General features: G+C 40.7%; 1 protein-coding gene across 1 annotated transcript in view; it reads left to right on the top strand.

Moving 5' to 3' along the window:
* The window catches only part of PDE11A (phosphodiesterase 11A), a 356,500-nt gene extending 337,649 nt beyond the window's left edge, over positions 1–18,851 (top strand). The window contains exon 20 of the mRNA XM_090268071.1: positions 17,493–18,851. Coding sequence (XP_090124197.1) covers positions 17,493–17,648 — 156 coding nt within the window. The 3' untranslated portion in view covers positions 17,649–18,851. The remainder of the gene's footprint in view (positions 1–17,492) is intronic.
* Positions 18,852–20,773: the final 1,922 nt, after the last annotated feature.

Here is a 20,773-nt window from a genome sequence, read left to right as displayed (position 1 = left end):
AAAGTATATTTTATTGATTATGTTGTTACAGGAGTCCCAATTTCTTTTCCCTGTGTTCCCTTCTTCCCAGTACGCCACTTCCCTCCAGCAATCCCACCCCGCTTAGTTCATGTCCATGGGTCGTGCATATAAGTTCTTTGGCTTCACCCTTTCCTATATTATTCTTAACTTGCCCCTGTCTATTTGTACCAACCGATTATGCATCTTAGTCCCTGCACCACTTCCCCATTTCTCTCCCTCCCCCTCCCAGCTGATAACCCTCCAAATGATCCCCAACCTATGATCCTGTTCCTGTTCTGGTTGGTTGCTTAGTTCAGTTATTTATTTATTTATTTATTTATTTATTTATTTTTATATATTTAAAAAAATTTTATAATATGTTTTATTGATTATGCTGTTACAGTGGTCCCAATTTCTTTTCCCTCTGCTCACCTCCCCCCAGTGACCGCCCCTCCCTCCAGTTGTTCCCCACCTCCTTAGTCCATGCCCATTGGTTGTGCATATAGTTCTTCTCAACATCTTCCTGTCTACTCCACTCCCTCCTACTATGCTTCTTAATTCCTGCTTCATCTCCTTCCCTTTCCCCCTTCCCCTTCTCCGCTGGCCTCCCCTAAATATGTTCCCCATACCTCTAATTCTTTTTCCACTCTCATTGCGTACTTAGTTTGTCTTTGTTTCAATTCCCTAGTTTCTGTTTCTGGTTGTTATAATACAGTTTTCATTTTAATGTTCATAGTTTTGATCCTCCTTCTTCTAAACAAGTCCCTTTAACATCTCATATAACAGTGGTTTGGATCTAATGAAATCCTTCAGTTTTACTTTGTCCTGGAAACACTTTCTCTGCCCTTCTATTCTGAATGACAGCTTCGCTGGATAGAGTAATTGTGGCCGTAGGTTTTGGATTTTCATTACTTTGAATATTTCTTGCCCGTCCCTTCTTGCCTGCAGAGTCTCCTTCGAGAAATCAGCGGATAGTCTAATTGGGACCCCTTTGTACATAATTCTCTTCTTCTCTCTTTCTGCTTTTAAGATTCTCTCTTTATCCTTAATTACTGACATTTTGATTATAAAGTGTCTTGGTGTGGTTCTCCTTGGGTCCAGTTTATTCAGAACTATCTGTGCTTCTTGGACCTGTAAGTTTATTTCCTTCCCCAAGTTCGGGAAGTTCTGCTTCATTATTTTTTCACATAATTTTTTAATTTCTAGTTTTTCTTCTTCACCTTCTGGCAACCCTATAATTTGGATGTTCGCTTGCTTATAGTCGTCCCAGAGGTTTCTGAGCCTCTCATTTTCCTCACTTTTTGTTTCTTCTTTCTGCTCTGGTTGACTGTTCCTTCCCTATATTCTGATTTGTTGATTTGATCCCTGGTTTTCCTTCCCTCACCACTACTTTTGTACATGTTTTTGTTCATTTCAGCAGAACTAGCCTTCATTCCTTCCCTGTCTTGATTAAGTCCCGCTGTTATTTCTGTAAGCTGTCTTATAACTATAGCTGTGAACTGAGCCTCAGAAAGATTATCTGTTTGTCTGTTAATTCATGTATTTGCTGGCTGGTCAGCTGCGTGATTGGGATCTCTATCATTATCCCTGCCATCTTGACAGCTTTCATTTACCTTTCCCTCTTGGGTGGGGCTGTCACCCCTCCTACACTATCAGGGGCAGAGCCCTGTGCACTCATCACTGCTGGGCAACCCTTCTCACCATACTGTGGCACTTTGTGAGGGGGCGGGGGTCCAAGATGGATTCCTGCCGTTCACTCTCTGCTGAGAGACCAGGAGTGTCCTCCTCTGTCTCCACGCCCTCTGGGCCTCACAGTCTGAGGCAATGAGGGTCTGCCTTCCCTGGCGTTGGAATCACGAGCTGATGGGTTTGGTCTGCAGCCAGAGATGCTCCCCAGGTGCTTTTCAGCTCCCCTTAAATACGGGTGTCTGTGCTTGCTGCAGTCCCACAACTCGTCGCTGCAGCTGCCACCACCAGCACAGCTTGACCTCTCCGCCCCAGTTTCGTCCCTCCTACCCATCCAGAGGAGCACCACTTATTTATAATTTCATACATTGGACTTCCATGTAGCTTTATTTTCTGGAACTTCTGGTTATTTCTGGTTTTGCGGTAGTTGTAGTCCTTCTTAATTGTGGAGGGAGAAGGAGCGTGTCAGTCTAGGCCTCCATCTTGGCCGGAATTCTCCTGTTTTTATTTTTTAGATTCAGTTGTTGATAGTTGTGAGTTTGTTGTCATATTACTGTTCATAGTGTTGATCTTCTTTTTCTTAAGTAAGTCTCTTTAACATTTCATATAATAATGACTTGGTGATGATGAACTCCTTTAACTTTACCTTGTCTGGGAAGCACTTTATCTGCCCTTCCATGCTAAATGATAGCTTTGCTGGGTGGAGTAGTCTGATTGTAGGTTCTTGCTTTTCATCACCTTGAATGCTTCCTGCCAGTCCCTTCTTGCCTGCAGTTTATTTTGAGAAGTCAGCTGATGGTCTTATAGGCAACCCTTTGTAGATAACTCTGCTTTTCTCTTGGTGCTTTTAAGATTCTCTCTTTATCTTTAACCTTTCGCATTTTAATTATGATATGTCTTGGTGTGGTTCTCCTGGGGTCTAGCTTGTTTGGGACTCTCTGTGCTTCCTGGACTTGTATGTCTATTTCCTTCGCCAAATTTGGGAAGTTTTTCTTCGTTATTTTTTCACATAAGCTTTTAATTTCTCACTCTTCCTCTTCTCCTTCTTGCACCCCTATGATTCGGGTGCTGGTACATTTAAAGTTTTCCCAGAGGTTCCTAAGCCTCTCCTCATTTTTTTCAATTCTTGTTTCCTCATTCTATACTGGTTGATTGTCTTTTTCTTTTTTATGTTCCAAATCATTAATTTGAACCTTGGTTTGCTTCCCTTCACCATTGGTTTTGTGTGGATTTTCCTTTGTTTCACTTAGCATAGCCTTCATGTCTTCTCTTATGTGTTTGCCGTACTCAAGCATATCTGTCAAGCCTGTGAGCATCTTTATCACCAGTGCTTTGAACTCTGCTTCTGTTAGGTTGGCTATCTCCTCGTTGCTTAGTTCTCTCACTGGAATCTTGATCCGTTCCCCCTTCTGGGCCATACTTCTCTGTCTCCTCATCTTGACAGGCTCCTGTGTTTGTTTGCCTCTGTGTCTTAGGTAGAGCTATCACAACTGTTATGTTGTAAGGGGTGGAGCCTTAGGTATTCATCAGTACAGGGCAACCCATTTCACCACGTTGTGGCACTATGTGGGGGGAGGGGTCTGAGAGGGAGCAATGCCACTTGCTTAGCACTCGCCTTTTTTCCAGACACTTCTCCCACTTCCATATAGGCCTGGCACCTCTCTAGCCGTTGCCCTGGCCATTGTTCCCAGAGTGGGTGGGTTTGTAGGTGTTTTAGAACTGTGGGTTGCCTTTAAACAAATGGACTTTACTGAGAGACTGGCAGTGTCTGCCTCTGCCTCAACCCCCACTGGTTTTCACAGTCAGAAGTAATGAGGCTTTATTTTCCCCAGCTCTGGAACTGTGAGTTGTGAGCTCTGGTCTGGTGCTGAGAGTGCTCCCCAAGTGTTCCTCTCAACTTTTTCTAATGTTTGACTGCACTTTCCACCAGCCTACCACTGCATCCTTTGCTGCTGCCACCACACCACATCCTCTCCACCCCAGCTCTGCCCCTCCTACCTGTCTTTGTTTGTTGGACTTCCATGCAGCTTGATTTTCTGGAACTTCTGGTTGTCTCTAGTTTTGAAGTAGTTGTATTCCTTCTTGGTTGTGGAGGGAGATGCAGCGTGTCCATCTAGGCCTCCTCCTTGGCTGGAAGTCCTCATTCTTTTTCATAGCTATAGAGTATTATATTTTATAGATGAAAATTATTAACCACTAATAAATTAATTATTTAAGGACACTAATGATGCTTCTAATATTCTGCTCTAGTGAACAAGTGCCATAAATATCCTTATAAATGCATCATCTCCATACTTTATTTGGAAGATAAATATACAGAAGTGGAATTACTGGGCCTTTGGCATATGGGCACTTAAAATTTTGATAGATATTGCCAACTTTCCCTTTGTGGAGTTTGAACAAATTTATGTTCTCACCAGCAATGTCTAAGCTGCCTATTTTTCTACATTCTTCCTAATGCAGTATGTTATTCAACTTCTTGAATTTTTCTGATACAATAGGTCCCAAATCTTTTTTGTAGTTTTCATTTGTATTTTCCATATTATAAACGTGTCTGATCATAGTTTTAGCACAGATTTTTTTACTGAGGAGCCATTTGTATTCTTTCTGTTGGACTAGTGATCTTTTATCTTATTGACTTTAGGAAATCAGTACATATTAAAAAGTAGGCTTAATCTGTACAAAAATGGCAAATGTTTTTCCAAGTTGTCATTTATCTTTTTACTTTCTTTATGCTATACAGAAATACATTGATTTTATGTAGTCAGATTCATGAGTCTTTTCTTTTATGGCTTCTGGATTTTATGTCATACATAGAATGACTTTCCCATTCCAAATTTATAATATTTTAAAAATTCTTAGAACTTCTTTTAGAATTCTATTACTTCATTTTTATATGTATATGTTATTTATTTGGCTTTGTTTTATTTTGTTGGATGTAAAGTGGGACGTCAGAATAGTTTTTTAGATTACTACCCCATTTCCCATCAGTTTTTGACTAATATTTTTCCTTATGATTTAAAATGTCACCTTTATTGTACTCTAAATTCCTTTAAATTCAATTCTATTTTTACTCTTTCTATTCTGTTCTATTGATCTGCCTGTCTCATTATACTATTTCAATTAATATTGCTTTATAATTTATTTTATTTTATTTTTATATTATTAAGCTATATAGATGTTTTATTTTTTAATATATATTTTTTGTTGTTCTATTACAACTATCCCAATTTTCCCCCATTGCTCTCCAGCACCCCGCATCCCCACTTCCATAGTCAATCCCCACCCTGTTGTTCATGTCCATGGGTCATTTATACTAGTTCCTTGACTAGACCCTTTCCCTTCTTTCCCCCTTCTTCCCCTCCCCCCTTCCCCCTGGTTTATGTCAGTCAGTTCATTATTTCCATGCCTCTGGTTCTATTTTGCTCATTTATTTGTTTTCTTCATTAGGTTCTGCTATATGGTGAGATCATATGGTATTTTTCTTTCACCACCTGGCTTATTTCACTTAGCATAATATTCCTAGTTCCATCCTTGCTGTCGCTAAAAGTAGGAGTTCCTTCTTTATTTCTGCTGCATAGTATTTCACTGTGTAAATGTACCTTTTTTTTTGATCCATTCATCCACTGATGGGCACTTTGGCTGTTTCCAACACTTGGCTATTGTAAATAGTGCTGCTATGAACATAGGCATGCATAGGTTCTTTTGAGTTGGTGTTTCAGGATTCTTTGGGTATAATCTCAGCATTGGAATCACTGGATCAATAAGCCTAGTTTCACCTTCCCCATAACTCTTTCAGTATTTTCTGGGTATTCTTATTGATTTTTTTCCATTTAAGCTTTAGAATTTAGTTCAAAAACAGTCTAATGTGTCTTTATTGGGATGATTACTTAATTTTAATGGTCAGTGTTTGAAAGTTAAATTATAAAACTTCACAACATTGAATAGATAGAAAATGTTGCTGATAGGAAGTTTTTGTTCATAAAATTCAAATATTCCTTTTCTTAAACTGTACTTCAAAAGTGTAATAAAAATATAGAGCAGACATTGGTCCTGCTGTCCCACACAGACAAACATTTCCCATATCTTAGCCTTTTCAGGAGTTAAAATGTAAAGAAGAGCTACGATAGCAAACCTTCAACCAGGTCATAAAGTAGAGAGATTGGCCCCTTTCTATGGACAAAGAGAAAGCCACCTAATGATACAACATCCTCCCCATACACCCAGTGGAATGTATAAAATATTCCTTTCTTGTCTTTTTTTATTTCTCTCCAGAATCTCACTTATTAAATTATATTGTAAAGTTTAGAAAAGGATGATTCTCTTTCCATATGGAGTGAAACCACTAAAATAATAGAAAACTTTTGTCCCCAAGGATCTTTACCTAAAGACAGTATTTCTCATGGATGCTGTAGGTCTGGTACTCTGTAGATCTGGACATTGGGAGGCCGGCTTGGATGGCTTCTCCCTCTCTTGAATCTGAGCACTGTTTGGTGCTGGGCATGGGGACCATTTTTAAACTCTCACAAGAAATACTCAGTAATCATTGGATTTACATGGCACTAACTAAGAAGTTCATTAGTACAGATAATTAGTCTTTTGAGTCTTTGGAGACTTTTAAATACAGTAGACCTGAATCCATGGGGTCTACATTTGCATATTTAACCAAATGTGAATCAAAAATATTCAGAAAAAATGTTGCATTGTTGCCAACATGTGCTATGTAGTTAGGCCTACAATGTTTTCATCCGTACTGAACATGAACGGACTTTTTTTCTTGTCATTATTTCCAAAACATAACAGTATAACAACTATTGACATAGCACTTACATTGTACTAGGTACTATAAGTAATCTAGGTATTATGTAAAGTATACAGGAAGATGTATGTGCACAGGTTATATGCCAATACTTTGCCACTTTCTGTAAGGGAATTGAGCATCTGCCGATTTTGGCACTGTTGGCGGTCCTGGAGCCGTTTCCCTGTGGATACTGAGAGATGACAGTTTAAGCTAAGAAATAGAAGATAAATACTAATAGAGTATTCTAGAATCCATTCTTAGAGGCCCTTACTCAGAACACCATGCCCACTTAGGACTGGAATTGCAATTCCATATCTGTACAACCCTCTCACATGGGTACCCTATCCATTTTGGTTGGAGAACCCTAGGACTCTTAAGACACAAAACAAGGATACAGAAAACCTATAGTAAATAACTTGGTGCGTCCAACAAACTCAATTTTAAATATGACATTTTTAACACATTGAACTTTGCAAAAATAATAAATTTTACTTATTTCTTTAAACTCTCAGGTACACAGTTTTACCAGAAAACATTCTGCTGTGTGGAGAGGTGGATTGTTACATGTGGCTGTGTTTTAGTTACATGTTCCAACCACCACTTATATGAAGACCCATCCATCAAAGGCCATGGCTTCTGGGTCAGCAGCCGTTCCTTCCAAGTCAGATGTTGCCTACATGGTGAGCATGATTGATTAGCTACCAATCTGCTCTGAAAACCCAACCAACAGGATAGCCTATGACAGTATCCTAGAGGGGCTCATTATAATAGGAGAGATGGTCCTCTTTGCTTCCACTTACACTAGCTGTCTTTAGATTTGCCTGTTATTTGCTACGTAAAACCCTGGTTTTATTTTCCCAAGGCACAATAGAGTAGATGAGTCACAAATAAAAGCTTCACTCTCTACACCTAATGTTTGGGAGGCAGTGTTTCTTCATTAATCAGTGAGGTCACCTCTCTGTGAATTTGTCTTCAAACAGCATCACAGACACTAGAACAAAAGAGTTGCCTCCCTGTTCTGACACTACAGTCAGGTGTGAGATACCTGTCATCATCAGCATCCCAGCTGAGATCTCTCATGTAAAGATGCAAGGGGCTCTGTACTCAGACAGGCCTGGACTGACATTCCAGCTCTGCTGTACATTTAAGCATGCAAACTTGGGCTCTTCCGACTTAATTTTTCCAATCTCAGGCTCCTCATCTGTCAACACAGGACCAACAAGATGTAGCCCACAGCACTGTTGTAAGGTTAATCGGCTCACACAGGGAGAGATGTCAGTATGGTGCCTGGAACACAGGACACATTCAATACTCAGTTCATTTTGGCAAGAGGTGTTTTACTGTCTATCACAGACCTGATTCAGCCCACAGACATGTTTTATTTTGCTGAATGCTGTTTTTAAAATTATGAAATATCTAGTTTGCCACAGGCCCCAGCATTCCCAACTATACTTCATTAACTTTCCTGACCTGGCCCTGTAATCATTTGAGTTGAAGACTCTTGCCCTCTATTATAGAAATAACAATGCTCTTAATCCAAGGAGACTAAAGTCTCTGTCTCATAAATTCAGAATGTTAATGTCATTTGTAACTATCATTTTCCACAAAAGAATCCCTTAAGCATATAAATCAAATAAAATAAACAAGCAACCTGAGAGGTCAGGAAGGACATGGAAAAGGAAAGAAAAGAGGAAAATGACTTTGTTGCATTTTCACTCTTACAGGCACTGCTAATCTGCTCCAGAACTCGGAAGGAAAATTATCCCTTTCTAAGTTATTACTAGTGCTGTAATTAGCTTTCAGGGTGTTAGACATCAGTGCTACAAACATCGATGTTATAACTTGGCTGGACTCGGCCCTTAGGATTCCAATTACAGCTCTGAATCATTCTTGCAATGGATTCTAATGCACTTGCTTGCCTCGTACTAAGCATTAGCTCTGTAGCTGTATCATCTTTACTGCTTCTTGGGTAACTGTCTCACATTATTTAGATTTTGAGATCTCAAATATCACTAACAAAACAAAGTTCTGACAATATATTTTTGACACTTGCAAAAATCCGACATAGCCAACCTGTTACTGCTGAATAATAACAGATTCATAGAGTAAATATCATATGTAAGAAATAGGTTTCCCAACTGGGAAAATAATCTCACCCAATATGATAAACAGAATAATACTAAACTCCCACTAAGGAGAAAATAACATCTAGTTGCTGTTTTTCCTTTCTGTCCAAGTTCACTTGCTTCACAGAGAAAATCCAGGCTGAATGGATGCTGCTACCCAATTCCTTTAATTCTCCTTCCTTGGAAGCCAAAATTCTGTAGACCTACTGACTTTGCCACCAGAAGGAATTGGCATCTTCTGAGTATTTTCTCAGTCCCCACAATATGACAGGCTAAGAATGAGCAACCTTTTAAAAAACTTTGAAGGGTCTGCCAGAAAAAAAGGAGATACCTGCTAGTTGCCCCCAGCTCTCATTAACTTGGGTAAAGACGCTGCTCAGCAAGTGTGTAGAGCAACTTTTTATGCTGGGGAAGCTGAGAGTCCCTCATGCCAGCCACCATTTCAAAGCCTGGTGGGGGTTTTAATCTCAAGTAATCCCTGGGATGGCAGAGAACAATAAATGATGATAGCAAAACACCCATCATTTGGAGCTCAGAGACTCACTCAATTTAGTTTGAACAGAAACGGATTTTTTTAGCTCAAGTAACTGGGGAGGTACAGTTGGCCGTTGGCCTTCAGCTGAGTCCAGGGGATTGAAAGGCCACCATGAGACATACATCCCCTTTTCCATGCCTCCTAGTTATGTTTTGGCTTCACCCAGTCAGGTGTTCTTCACATGTCTTGGCAGCTCTAAGGTCACACATTTATTATAGAAATTATTCACACCAAGAAAGAAAGAGAGAGAGAGAGAGAGAGAAGGAAGGGAGGAAGAAGGAAAGAGGGAGAGAGAGAGAGAGAGAGAGGGGGAGGGAGGAAGAGAGGAAGAAGGGGGAGGGAAGGAGAGAGAGAGGATGGGAGGGAGAAAGAAAGAAAATGAAAACCTCATTTGCGGTAGTTCCAGGTAAAACCTAGAGAGCTCTCTGATTGCCTTAGCTTGGTGCCCATCCCCACCCCTACACCAACTCCCAGGCACTCCCGTTGGATGGACCTGAATTATGTTCCTACTCAGAGCACATGGAATGGATTCTGTTGTAGCTTCTGCAGTCTACTACAGTTCACTATAATCCCCTGCCAAAAGACTTAACTTAAAACTCCCAAATGGAGGGAATTCATTCAGGTATCCAAATGCCTAGAATCATCTGACACCTGCACAGGTAGACAGAAAATGAAGACTTACAATATATCATTGATTCTCTCAATTAGGAATTGCATGCAGCCACTGGTAACGGAGACCTGAAACCACAATAGTTTAAACAAAAGAGAAATGTATTTTTCTCTCTGATAAAAAGTAATCCAGATAAGTCAATTTGAGGCTGCTATAAGATGGCAGTTCCATAGTCAAGGGTGCCTCATAGTCACAATATGGGCACTGTGGTTCCAGCCATCGTGGTAACATTCCAGCAACAACAAAGAAATAGAGGCAAGAGCAAAAGCTGTACCTCCCCGCTGAATAAATGCCCATTTTAGAGTTTCCTCAGAAGCTCCTCCTCATGAATTCTGCTTACACCTCCCTGGCCATACTTAAGCTCAGGGAAGGCCACCTGTATACTGGGAAGGCTCACTAGCAATCTCTGTTAGGGATACCACAGTCCTGGTGGAGTAAATGACTCTGTCCCCAAGTGGGACAGAAGCCATAAAGCTAAAGCCCTTTAAACTCCACTGTTCTCTAGCCTAGGAAGAACCCAATAGTCCACAGTGCCTGGCACAGTTATATGTGCAACATATGTAAATGATTATTAACTTTCTGATTCTAGCAATTACACACTAAAGATTCATTTTAAAGCTGGTTTCTTTAATGTGAGTGTTTAAAAATATTTATCCCAAAAGTCTTGGCTTGCTTCTGTGTTCACCAATAGTGTTTATTTTTTTTCCAAGCAAGTTTTTAAAAAACTGTTGGAAGCCTCCTATGGTAGTTAATACATTATCTTAAGCAATTTAATGCAAATTAATTTTTATACAAGCTTGAATTTCAAAGGCCATTGAACTGGGGAAGGAAGGAGTGAGGTTTAGGAGGAATCTCTTTGCTGCTTCCCATCTGGACCCCACAGCCAGCTCCATCTGCTTTCACATGTAGTAACTAACACTTTGGCTACTCCCCTGCCACACACACCATGTGGAGTTTAGATCCTCACCCCCTCAGGAAAATGTTAAAATGCCTAGAAAGATGTGTATTTCAAGTTTTCTAGAAAACTTGATGGCATTATTTTTGGTATTTCCAAACTGTTTTATGTACCATAACCCAAGTTTCCACTGGGTTTTAAGTTTTTTTCTTCTTTTGTTTTATTTCTGGATTTCATTCTCTTTTCATACTGCAATTCTCCACTTCAGTAGGGTCTTATAGCCCATCCATATCAAATGGGAGACCCTAAAAGGTTCAGGGCAGAAAGTGGTGAGTTCAGATGTGTGATTCTGAGGGACTCTAAGGGTGGCTACAATGTGGAGAGTGGGTTGGATGGGAGCAAAGGGGAGGTGGAAGCCCAGGGAAGAGGCTGCAGTAGCTTTAAAGCAGTCAAAAAGATGAAAGATGATGGTAGCCTGAACTAAGGTTGTAGAAATCGCAATAGACTGACACACAAAGACACTTTGGAAGTAGGACTGACAAAACCTGGTGATGGTTTAAAGGAAGGGGGAAAGGGAGATGCCATCGATGACCTGTAGATTTCTGGGTGGGGCAGTTGGGTGGAAATGATCATGCTCAGTTCCCAGAGAGAGTAATTCCAAGAGCAGCAGAAGGTTTGGAGAATGGTGATAAATTCAATTCTAGGCAATCAGTTCACTGATCGGCCTTTACAATGCAATGGAAGAGTAGAAGGTGAGCAAGACAGATGGGATTTTAGCCAATTGCATCATTACAGCATGGCCTATAAAATCCAGGGATGTGTCAGATTAAATCATGAATAATCTTAACCTTTGGGAACCAAGAAGAATTAGCAGTTCAACAGTTCAGTAACTGAAAGTTTGGATTTGCTTCCAGAGTTGGCCATTTCTTTTTTTTGCCAGTCATGAGTTTAAGAGCATTGCAGGGCCTGACACCTGTTGTGTGCTCTCTGGCCCCTCCTGCTGAAGGTCTGAGCAGAGACGGCACCAGTGGGTCATATCAACAATGATTTTCCATTTCAAAATACCAACCCTAAATGTTTTTTTTTTGACATTTTTACTCAGAAAATAAATGATACAATAGTAAAGTGATCATATTTTCATAATAGCAATATTGCCTCAAACAGATATTTGAGATGGGCTCCAAGTTTATTTTTATATTTTATCAAAAAGTAGATATTTTAAAAAATACTTTAAATTCTCTTTTCTACCATGCATTGTATCTTTTAGTTTCTGGTTATTTCTCTTGGGTTAAGGTAGGAGTGGGGGAAGGCAAAAAATACTAAAACTTATTGTCAGCACTCTGTAAATATGTAATTCAACAATAGATGTGAAAATCTTCTTTCTTCGGCCTTAAAATGAATAACTATCTCAGATGATTTCCTCTACGTTTATATTCTTTTTTATTTTTTTAAGATTTTATTTATTTAGTTAGTTAGAGAGAGGGGAAGGTAGGGAGAAAGAGAGGGAGAGAAACATCCATGTGGGATAGAAGCACCAATCAGTTGCCTCTCGTACGCCCCAACAAAGGACCAGTCCTGCAACCCAGGCACATGCCCTGACCAGGAATCATACCAATGACCTTCTGCTTTGCCAGGTGATGCCCAACCAACTGAGTCACGCCAGCCAAGGCTCCTCAGCATTTTTCAAAGGTATTAATGACATAGTTGGACATTATTGTGTTCAAAGATTAATATGGTGGGTTCCTCTATGCCTCCTTCCAAGAGCAGGGTATAGGAGTAGTAACTTGTTCTAAGAGCACAGCTCACTCTCTGCTTGTTCCCGTGCCCCGAGTCTGCTCCATCTCTCCTACAGTGGAATTCTATGAAATGATTGTGCGTGCTAATAAGCACATGCTGGGCCAGGTGATAGCAGATAGGGATCATGATGACAGAGTAAAAGGAAGGCCAGAATCTGACTCTTAGCAGCTTGGTGAACTGATAAAAACAGGCCTAAGGAATAATGGTAATAAGAGAGACTACTATGCTCATTTCCCAAGGGGGTCCTTCTGGATTTGTGTTTATGGCAGGTTTTTTGTAGCAGGTCAGAATGTCCTGACCCCGCTCTCCGCCACTGATGGCTGTCCTGGCCTTAAACCTTCTTCCTGCCACAGCCTGTGGGAGGATTAGAGGAGGGGCTGTTGTTCTCAGGAGTCACTGAGCTAGGAGTTAGAGACACACAGAAGAAAGGCCTTGTTTCCACTCTCCCTGGGAACTCTTGGCATAGTACCCAAGACAGAGTTGTTTAAAACCAATGATAAGAGACTTCCACTTCTGGCCATAATAGAGTAACAGGAGCAAGAAAACAAAACAAAACAGAAAGCAAAACCAGAAAAATACATGAAACAGTTTTCAGACAGTGGACAACAGGCAGCACAGTACAGTGATTCCTGAGAGTGGGGAACAAATGAAATGAGCCCTACAGTCGTCCCAGCTTACTACCTGGAGGGAGTTTCCAGACCATGGCCAGGGAGGGGAATGTAGGCAGAGCCCAGTGGTCTCACTGAGATGAGGAGGCAGAGCCACGGGTCTGGGAGGCCAAAGAGATCCCAGTTCCCAAGGAAGACACCAGAGAAGGGAGCTGCGTGAGAGAGAGAGCTGAGGTCTGCTGAGGGCTGGAGTCCTCCGTGCATTCACCACATGCGTGTGAGGGAACCACTAAGGCCGAGAGAAGAAATAGCAAAAAGCAGAGCTCACACAGGCTGGGGAATAGTCCATGTTCCCACCAGACACGGTATTAAAGGAAACCCTTGAAATATATGAGGTACTGGGTACAGTTCTCAGAAAATGAATGTCTTAAAATTATTGCCCAAATTAGCCCTAGATTAAAGGCTGCTCTGGACCCACCTAATAAAGCTTAAAAGCAAGCCTAAAAAGAATGGAATTATTTCCAAGTAACCTCACTGCATACCAAGACAAAACTAAAAAATGTTTAAAGAAATACTAAAAAAAAAAAAAAAAAAAAAATCCAGCACCCAACAACATAAAATTCCTAGTGTCTGATATCCACTCAAAAACACCAGGCATGCAAAGAAGCAAAATAAAACTAGACCAATACTAATATAATAATGAGAAAAATCAATCAACTACAGACTTAGAAATGGTACAGATCATAAAACTGATAGAGAGGACATTAAGACATTTATTATATTTTACATGTTCAAGAGGGTAGAGGAAGGATTGGGCATGACAAAGTCATGAAAGTTATTTTTTAAAAGATCCAAATCAAATTTCCGTCCATGAGAACTACAACTTTTGAGAGTGTTCACAGCAGATTAAGCTCTGCAGAAGAAAAACTCAGTGGCATAACAATGGGAAGTTGGAATTTGGTCCCTCTCCTCTCTACATCCTCCAGTTGCTAATTTCTATAGAGTCCACTTGCTCTAACTCAAGTATCTTAATAATGTTGTTCCACAAGGTTTTGATTTCACTCCCTCTCTGAAAGAAATACCCAAAAAGGTGAGAGAATCACCTTAATTATACATATATAATGTGTTAGACATATGCATTATATACATCCACACATATAGTGCATGTGTATATGTATACATATATATGCTTACGTATGCATAAAGTGTTTCTTGAGGGATATCCAACTTGCCTCTGAAAAAGAATCTAGGTGTCTGGGGCAGGGAATGAAGGGAAATTTCACACTGTACCTTTTGTACCCTTTGTTTCTATTGGTCTATGTGAATATATTACTTATTGAAAATAAAGAAAATATAGAATAAAGTGTACATGATGGTCACAAGTAGACTCAACAATGGAGTGTGAATGGAATCAGGAAGGAAGCGGGGTTCCTCAGCCACCTGGATAGCTAGATGCCCAAGGCTGTGTCCTTGAGTGGGGTGAGTATCCGCGGCCTTGCGTGTGATGGGCCAGGAGGGAGCTTAGGAGCCCAAATGATTTTGGTCCAGTTGCCCCAGGCAATAAGAAGCAGCAGGCCCCAAGCTCAGTTGTTAGGTCAGTATCAACCTAGCTACTCTTGGAGCAGTACACAAGTCGTCACTCCTACGTGGTCCAAGTCGATTCTGGTTTAAAGGAAAAGCACCCCAAGGACGGGAACCATTAGGTACAAGTTACAGGGACATGTAGTTTTCAGCTCAATATAAGGAACAACATTATATAATCAGGACAAAGAGTAAACCGAACACCCCTGGGAGGTAGTGAGTTTACTGCCTCTGAACATGCTTAAAAATTGAGTGGCCACACCACAGGGTGCCACAGAGGAGACCCAGCAGCCCGTGGCTGATTGGCGCTGCACACAGAGTCTTTAGAGTCTCTCTGTGTGTCTGCGGAGAGAGAGCAGACAAGTAAGAAGTGATCCCTTCCTCTTTCACTAAATGAACAGCAAGTCAAACAAGACAAATATTAGAAGAATTGGCACAGAACTCATCAGGTGTCAGTCGCTGATGAGATGTTTTTAGAACTAGTCTTACCTTTCTAAATAAATACCAGGAACAATTATCTTCCTGATGGCGCATTGCACGTAATTACTGTAAACCTCAGGATTTAGGTTTGTGGATAACCCTTTGCTTCCCTGATAGCCTAATAGTTCTATATTCTCTCAGGTAACTACATTTGTGTAACAAATTTATAGTGTCAGTAAGAGTAGTTCTTCAGGATTGGATTTTTGCTACCTTTGCCTAGAACTAGCACCTGCCAGGGAAAAACGATATTCTACTATGTCAATTCTGTGTTTAAGGAGAATATGAAACAAAGGGAAGCAATTCTGAGAACTATGTATCCCACCCCCAATTTTTTTTCAACACAAAAGAAGCAAGAGGGAGAACAAAGAACTAGAAAAAGGAAAGAAATCTTTTGGGGGGACTAAGCCAAGTAAACTTAAATGGTCAAAGGAAGAAATTGGTGGAGGAATTCAAGTCATGGACAGGTGCTAGGCATGTAATTTAAAATGCTCGGGAACCTGCCAAAGAGGACAAAAATGTGTTGCTTTTGAGATCATTTCCCAGCAGCTTCATAAAAGAAAACTGATTACAGGAATTTAATAAGTGAAGCCGAGCCAAAATATAGTAATCAAATGAGTTTTTAATTACATTTCAGGCAGAAAAAAAATCCAATTTGTGCTCCTGGGATTAAAAAAAAAAAAGTTCTAGAGAAATGCTTTGGTAGCAGGAAAATAACATAAATACTAATTTCCATAGAAATTATAGTAGTGAGTTTAATTAAAAGGCTTAAGCAGACTGAAGGGGAGCCAGTGCCAAACTATATTAACCAGAACCACCGCATTTATTGCTACCTCACACTATTGTCTAAATAAAAGCTCTATGCATTGAGCAGAAGCAGGTACCTGCATTTTCCCCATGGAAATAGATAGGAGTTTGATCACCTCCTGAGTTATGTTGCTGTATTGTTTTTACATGGAGTAACTAATACATCTGATTCTATATGGAATAAACAGGACACTGAGCCCACACATATTGCTCAGTGTGATAAATATCACTTTTTTAAAGAGAGAGAATGTGTTCTGTTTAAGGGACATCGATATGAAGGAACATCATCTCAGCCAGGTTGGAGTTCTCACTGCTCAGTAGGATACCAGGTTATTTCTGGGGTTTTCAACCCCCTCTTACTTACTTACCGCACAGCTAGGAACATTTTACTTGTGGTCCTATGAGTCCCTGGAGTGGGAGGTTGAGGGGACAAACAGGTGGTTTGCCAGCATGCTTAGGGAAGAACAGCAACTAGAAGAGCTATTCCTCCTGTCAGAGGACTTTGCTCTTGGCCGCAGGTCATGCTCAGAAAGCTTTTGGGGAGGTGTGCTGAAACTGAAGTGGTTGGTTTCACTTGTGGTGAATGGGACACACCTGCAAGGTGTCTACATCGGGGATCTAATCTGAGGCCACAGACTCTGACCAGAGGCATAGAGTGGAAATGCGAAGTGTTACCTTCCCAGGAGCTAACACCTCACAGCTCTGCCATCCTTGGTTTCATTTATTGTTTTGTTCCACTCTAAGGGTGATTCAAGTTTTGGGAGGCCAAAAGTTTGTGAGGACTTCCAAAAAATACAAAATTACATAAAAAAAGGAAATATTTAGAAGGACCTCCCACAATTAGAACCCTTAATCCTGAGTTTCATTAGTTTCATGGTCAGTTGGCTCTGGCCGTAGGCTACATGTTCTCTTTCTTCATCTCTCCTACACCCCTGTCTTCCACACTCCTTTTTCTTTTCTCTCATGTCCACTTTCATACATATTCTCATGGTGATCTGTACATTAGGCACAGCTCCCAGATTCTTAGCCTTAAAAATGAGCACTTTTTCTTGTTTCAAGATTTTACCTGGCCTTTCTTATTCAGGTAAGTCCACCTGGAGTCATCTACAGTTGAGCAAACAGTAGGTTTACTTTTGTAAAAACTTAAGTTCATGGTCTATTGAGATAGAGGCCTTCTTGGCAGGCAAAGATACACATATTAGCAGACCTGTGTGAGCTAGATATTTTGTTTCCTGTCTTGTTTGATATGGATCTAAAACAGGATCATAATCTAATTGGCCAGCACTCTGGAGTAGTACATGGCCACCTGTGTTTTCATTTTCTGCATAGGCTCTATTAATATAAAACAGTAGCACTAAATGCATATCTACTTCTTGTAAATAGCTCATAGTTACCAAATAATCATCACTTTCCATTTTTTACAGCCGGTTTCCACTCTCATATGAAAGCTGGAAAATCATGTCAGTGACTCTGGTTCTTCTCCCCCACCTTTTTATTGTTTTATCTTAGGCGTTGGTGAAGATCAATGTGAAACTCAAGCCAATGCTGGATTCGGTGGCTGTGAACAGAAGTAAGTGGGAAGAGTTGCACCAGAAAAGGCTGCTGGTCTCAGCTGCCACCCCCTCCTCTGTGGTCCTCACGGTGGCTGAGGAGAGCAGTAACTAACCCTCCACGTCAGCTGCTGCTGCAAAATGAATGCATCCTGAAGGGCCTGCTCTGGTCTAGCCACATCACCATTTTGTCCTTTCAGTCCAGACAGACATAAAGTCTGAAGAATGTGCTGGGAAGCATGACTGGGCTTTCACCTTGAAGTGTGGTTAGCAGAGGAGAGCGAGACAAGAAGGACAGAGGAGGAGATGGGACAGGAAGCACATCCCCGGACCCTCAACTTCCCCTTATGAACAAACATGGGCTGAGACTGAGCCAGGCTCTGGGAGGAGGACCATTGTGGATCCAGGAACTGAGGACAGCCAGCCCTGCTCATTCTGAGTCAAGAGAATGCAGAACAAGACAGGTATCATTAGTGCTGCTTCATTTTAGACACGGCTGTTTTATTTGTTCCAAGCCAAACAAAGCCTGACTTTGCATCCTTTCCCGAGCACCATTTTATGCCAGACTGTTCCAAGAATCCCAATTTGTAGTCTGTAGAGGTATTTTGTTTTTATCTTAGTGCTTCTTAATAGTGGCTCAGAGCCTGTAGACTTGCCTCCCTAAAAGATAAACTATATTGTCCTTACAAACATCAACCATTCACACTTTGGCCCTAAAAGAAAATCCATAGTAGAAATATATCAAATGTGTTTGTCTTATTGGTGTTTATACAAGATTCACTACACTGCATAGGGATTGTGGTCTCCTTTTTCAGTTTTTTAATTCAACCTTCATTGTAGACCAAGTCTATTCCCAGAAGGAATAGATTAATAGGCTTTAATTAAAGCCGGATATAAGGAAATCTATAGTTGAATTTACCGCAAGTGACATATGAACATTTAGGAACTATTTCCAACAGCGAGACACTTCATAGGTCACAGCAACACCATGGAGAATGATCATTGACTACCTTGAGTTCTCCTAGTGATGGTTTTTGTATAAAATTGTAGATTACTATCAGTACCAGACTACAGCCAAAAAAAGGAGTCCCCAGTTTTGGATTTTTTCTTAAGTGTAAGAAATAATGTTTGAAAGGTCAAGAAATGATGGTCTGGACAGAGAACAAACAAATATTCCATTAAAAGATTGAAAGATTAGTCAAAGAACATGTATGAAGGGCCCATGGACATGGACAATGGTGTGGGAATTGCCTGAGGGAATGGGGGCCACTGGGTGGAAGTGGGGCAAAGGGGAAAAAGTTGGGACGACTGTAATAGCATAAACAATAAAATATTTTTTAAAAGCCAGGTTTATAATGGGTAAGAATAAACTCTATTCAATGAATACAATGACTAGAAGGCTACTTGGCTCCCCATTTTTCTGTGAGACTGAGGACATGGTATGCCTTCTCCAAAGAATGCTAGGCTACAAGCTAGATTTACACCCCTCGCTTTGGCACTATGGACTGGATGACTTTGGACAAGTCACCTAACTTCTTCCAGTCTGTTTCCCCATTTGGCAAATAAGATTATACTAGGAAATGATTTTCAAAAATGTTTTAACCTTAGAACTCTTTGTTGAAATACATTTAACAAGGAATCCCCAAGATCTAAAACATCTCTAAGTCCAAGTCCTCCATTTGAAGCACCCAGAGCCGCTGCAAATCCTCATGCTTTTGATTACCTACATGTGATGGTCCATAAAAGGGCTATGAGGAGTTTGAAGTTTTCGGGATCAGATGAACCTTAAAGCCATTCCAGCTCTGGGAGGTCTAAAATTTACAAACCTTTTTTTGTTCTTTTTGCCACTGACTATTATCAGTTAACTTTTTACTCAAATACTAAGGAAGATAGGGGTCAAGTTCCACAAAGAATATTGTTCCCCTGACAAGAGTAGGCATTCAGGAAATGTTTAAAGAATGGGTAAATTAGGGTACCAAAACAGAAGTGAGGGAACAGCAGATATTTGTAGGGAAGAAGTAAGATTCCAGGTGGACAGAAGTAAAGTAAAATTATAAAACAGGCAAAGAGGGGTTAAAAAAGAAGGAAAAGAAGGAGGAAGAGGAGAGGAAGAGAAGCAAAAGAAGATGACCAAGAAAGAAAAGCTAAGGACCAAAGCAAGTGGTAAGAGAACTGCCAATGGAAAGGGGAAAGTCAATCCAAACAAAGAAAAATGGTACTTCTAACCAAAAAATAAAAAAATAAAAATGGGGTACAGAATCCTGTCATCAATTGCTTAGAAAAAAGAGGTACTTGATCAGGAGGGTTTTGACAAAAAAAAAAAAGAGAAGGAAGGAGTAGGAGTCCTAAAAAATAATGTTCCTAGCTACCCTTCACAGCTGCCTCCCAGGAAGACTGGAGAGACTAGAGGAGAAAATGAGTGCAGGAAAAATAGTCTCCGCAGAGCAGGTAGGAGGAGGTTGTTCAGATTTATGGATTTTATTAAGCCAGTTTTCTGAATCACTCTGCCATAAAGGAAAACAGCTTCTGCTGGGCTGTCTCTCCTCTTCAGGTAAGGAACAAAGGGTGGGTGGAGTTAGGGACAGGCCCTGGGCACGTGTCTGCTGCTCAGAAGCACTGCAGGTGTTTCTAGCTAATGTGCCACATCATGTTTATATCACAAACGGGTATTGAAAATCAGTCCATGTGAGGCAGAGATGAGCCCACATCTGTTATCCTCCCCAACAATAAATAAATAGCCCAGAAAGACAGATGCCAGTCTAACCACAGCAACACTTTAAAGCATGTGCTTGATAAAACTAGACCCAGGGTCTGAGGGAGACTGCAGGCTGCTACAAGCATTATAGCTATCCTGCACATTGATGCTGCATATTGCTAAGGGGAACATAATTTATAGCACAACCCCCACAGCTTCCACTAAGGTTGAGTTTTCCTCTCGTTGCCTTGCCTTTTTATTGGCTTCACTGCACGGTTGCCAATAGCAACATCCACTGGTAGCAAGGGGAGTTCAACACCATTGCAATCTGCTATACAGTGGAGCCCTGACAATGTCAACCATCAATCAAATAGCTGTTTGTAATTGCCTCCATCTATTTTTCCTGTCTCAAAGTGTCTTTCCTATTGTGGGTCAGAATTCAGAAACTGCTGACTAATGCCAAAGGTCTGTTCCCCCACCACCATGAAGCAGAAAAGAGGGGAGCAGGCTCCCTTGCACCAGCAACCCAGGGGGTTAGAGGTTGA

The sequence above is a fragment of the Furipterus horrens genome, unplaced genomic scaffold (assembly GCF_987537825.1).
Source record: "Furipterus horrens unplaced genomic scaffold, mFurHor1.1.pri manual_scaffold_1, whole genome shotgun sequence".
In the NCBI taxonomy this organism is placed as follows: Eukaryota; Metazoa; Chordata; class Mammalia; order Chiroptera; family Furipteridae; genus Furipterus; species Furipterus horrens.
Note: the sequence above shows the minus strand (reverse complement) of the source record. Positions and strands in the feature narration are given on the sequence as shown.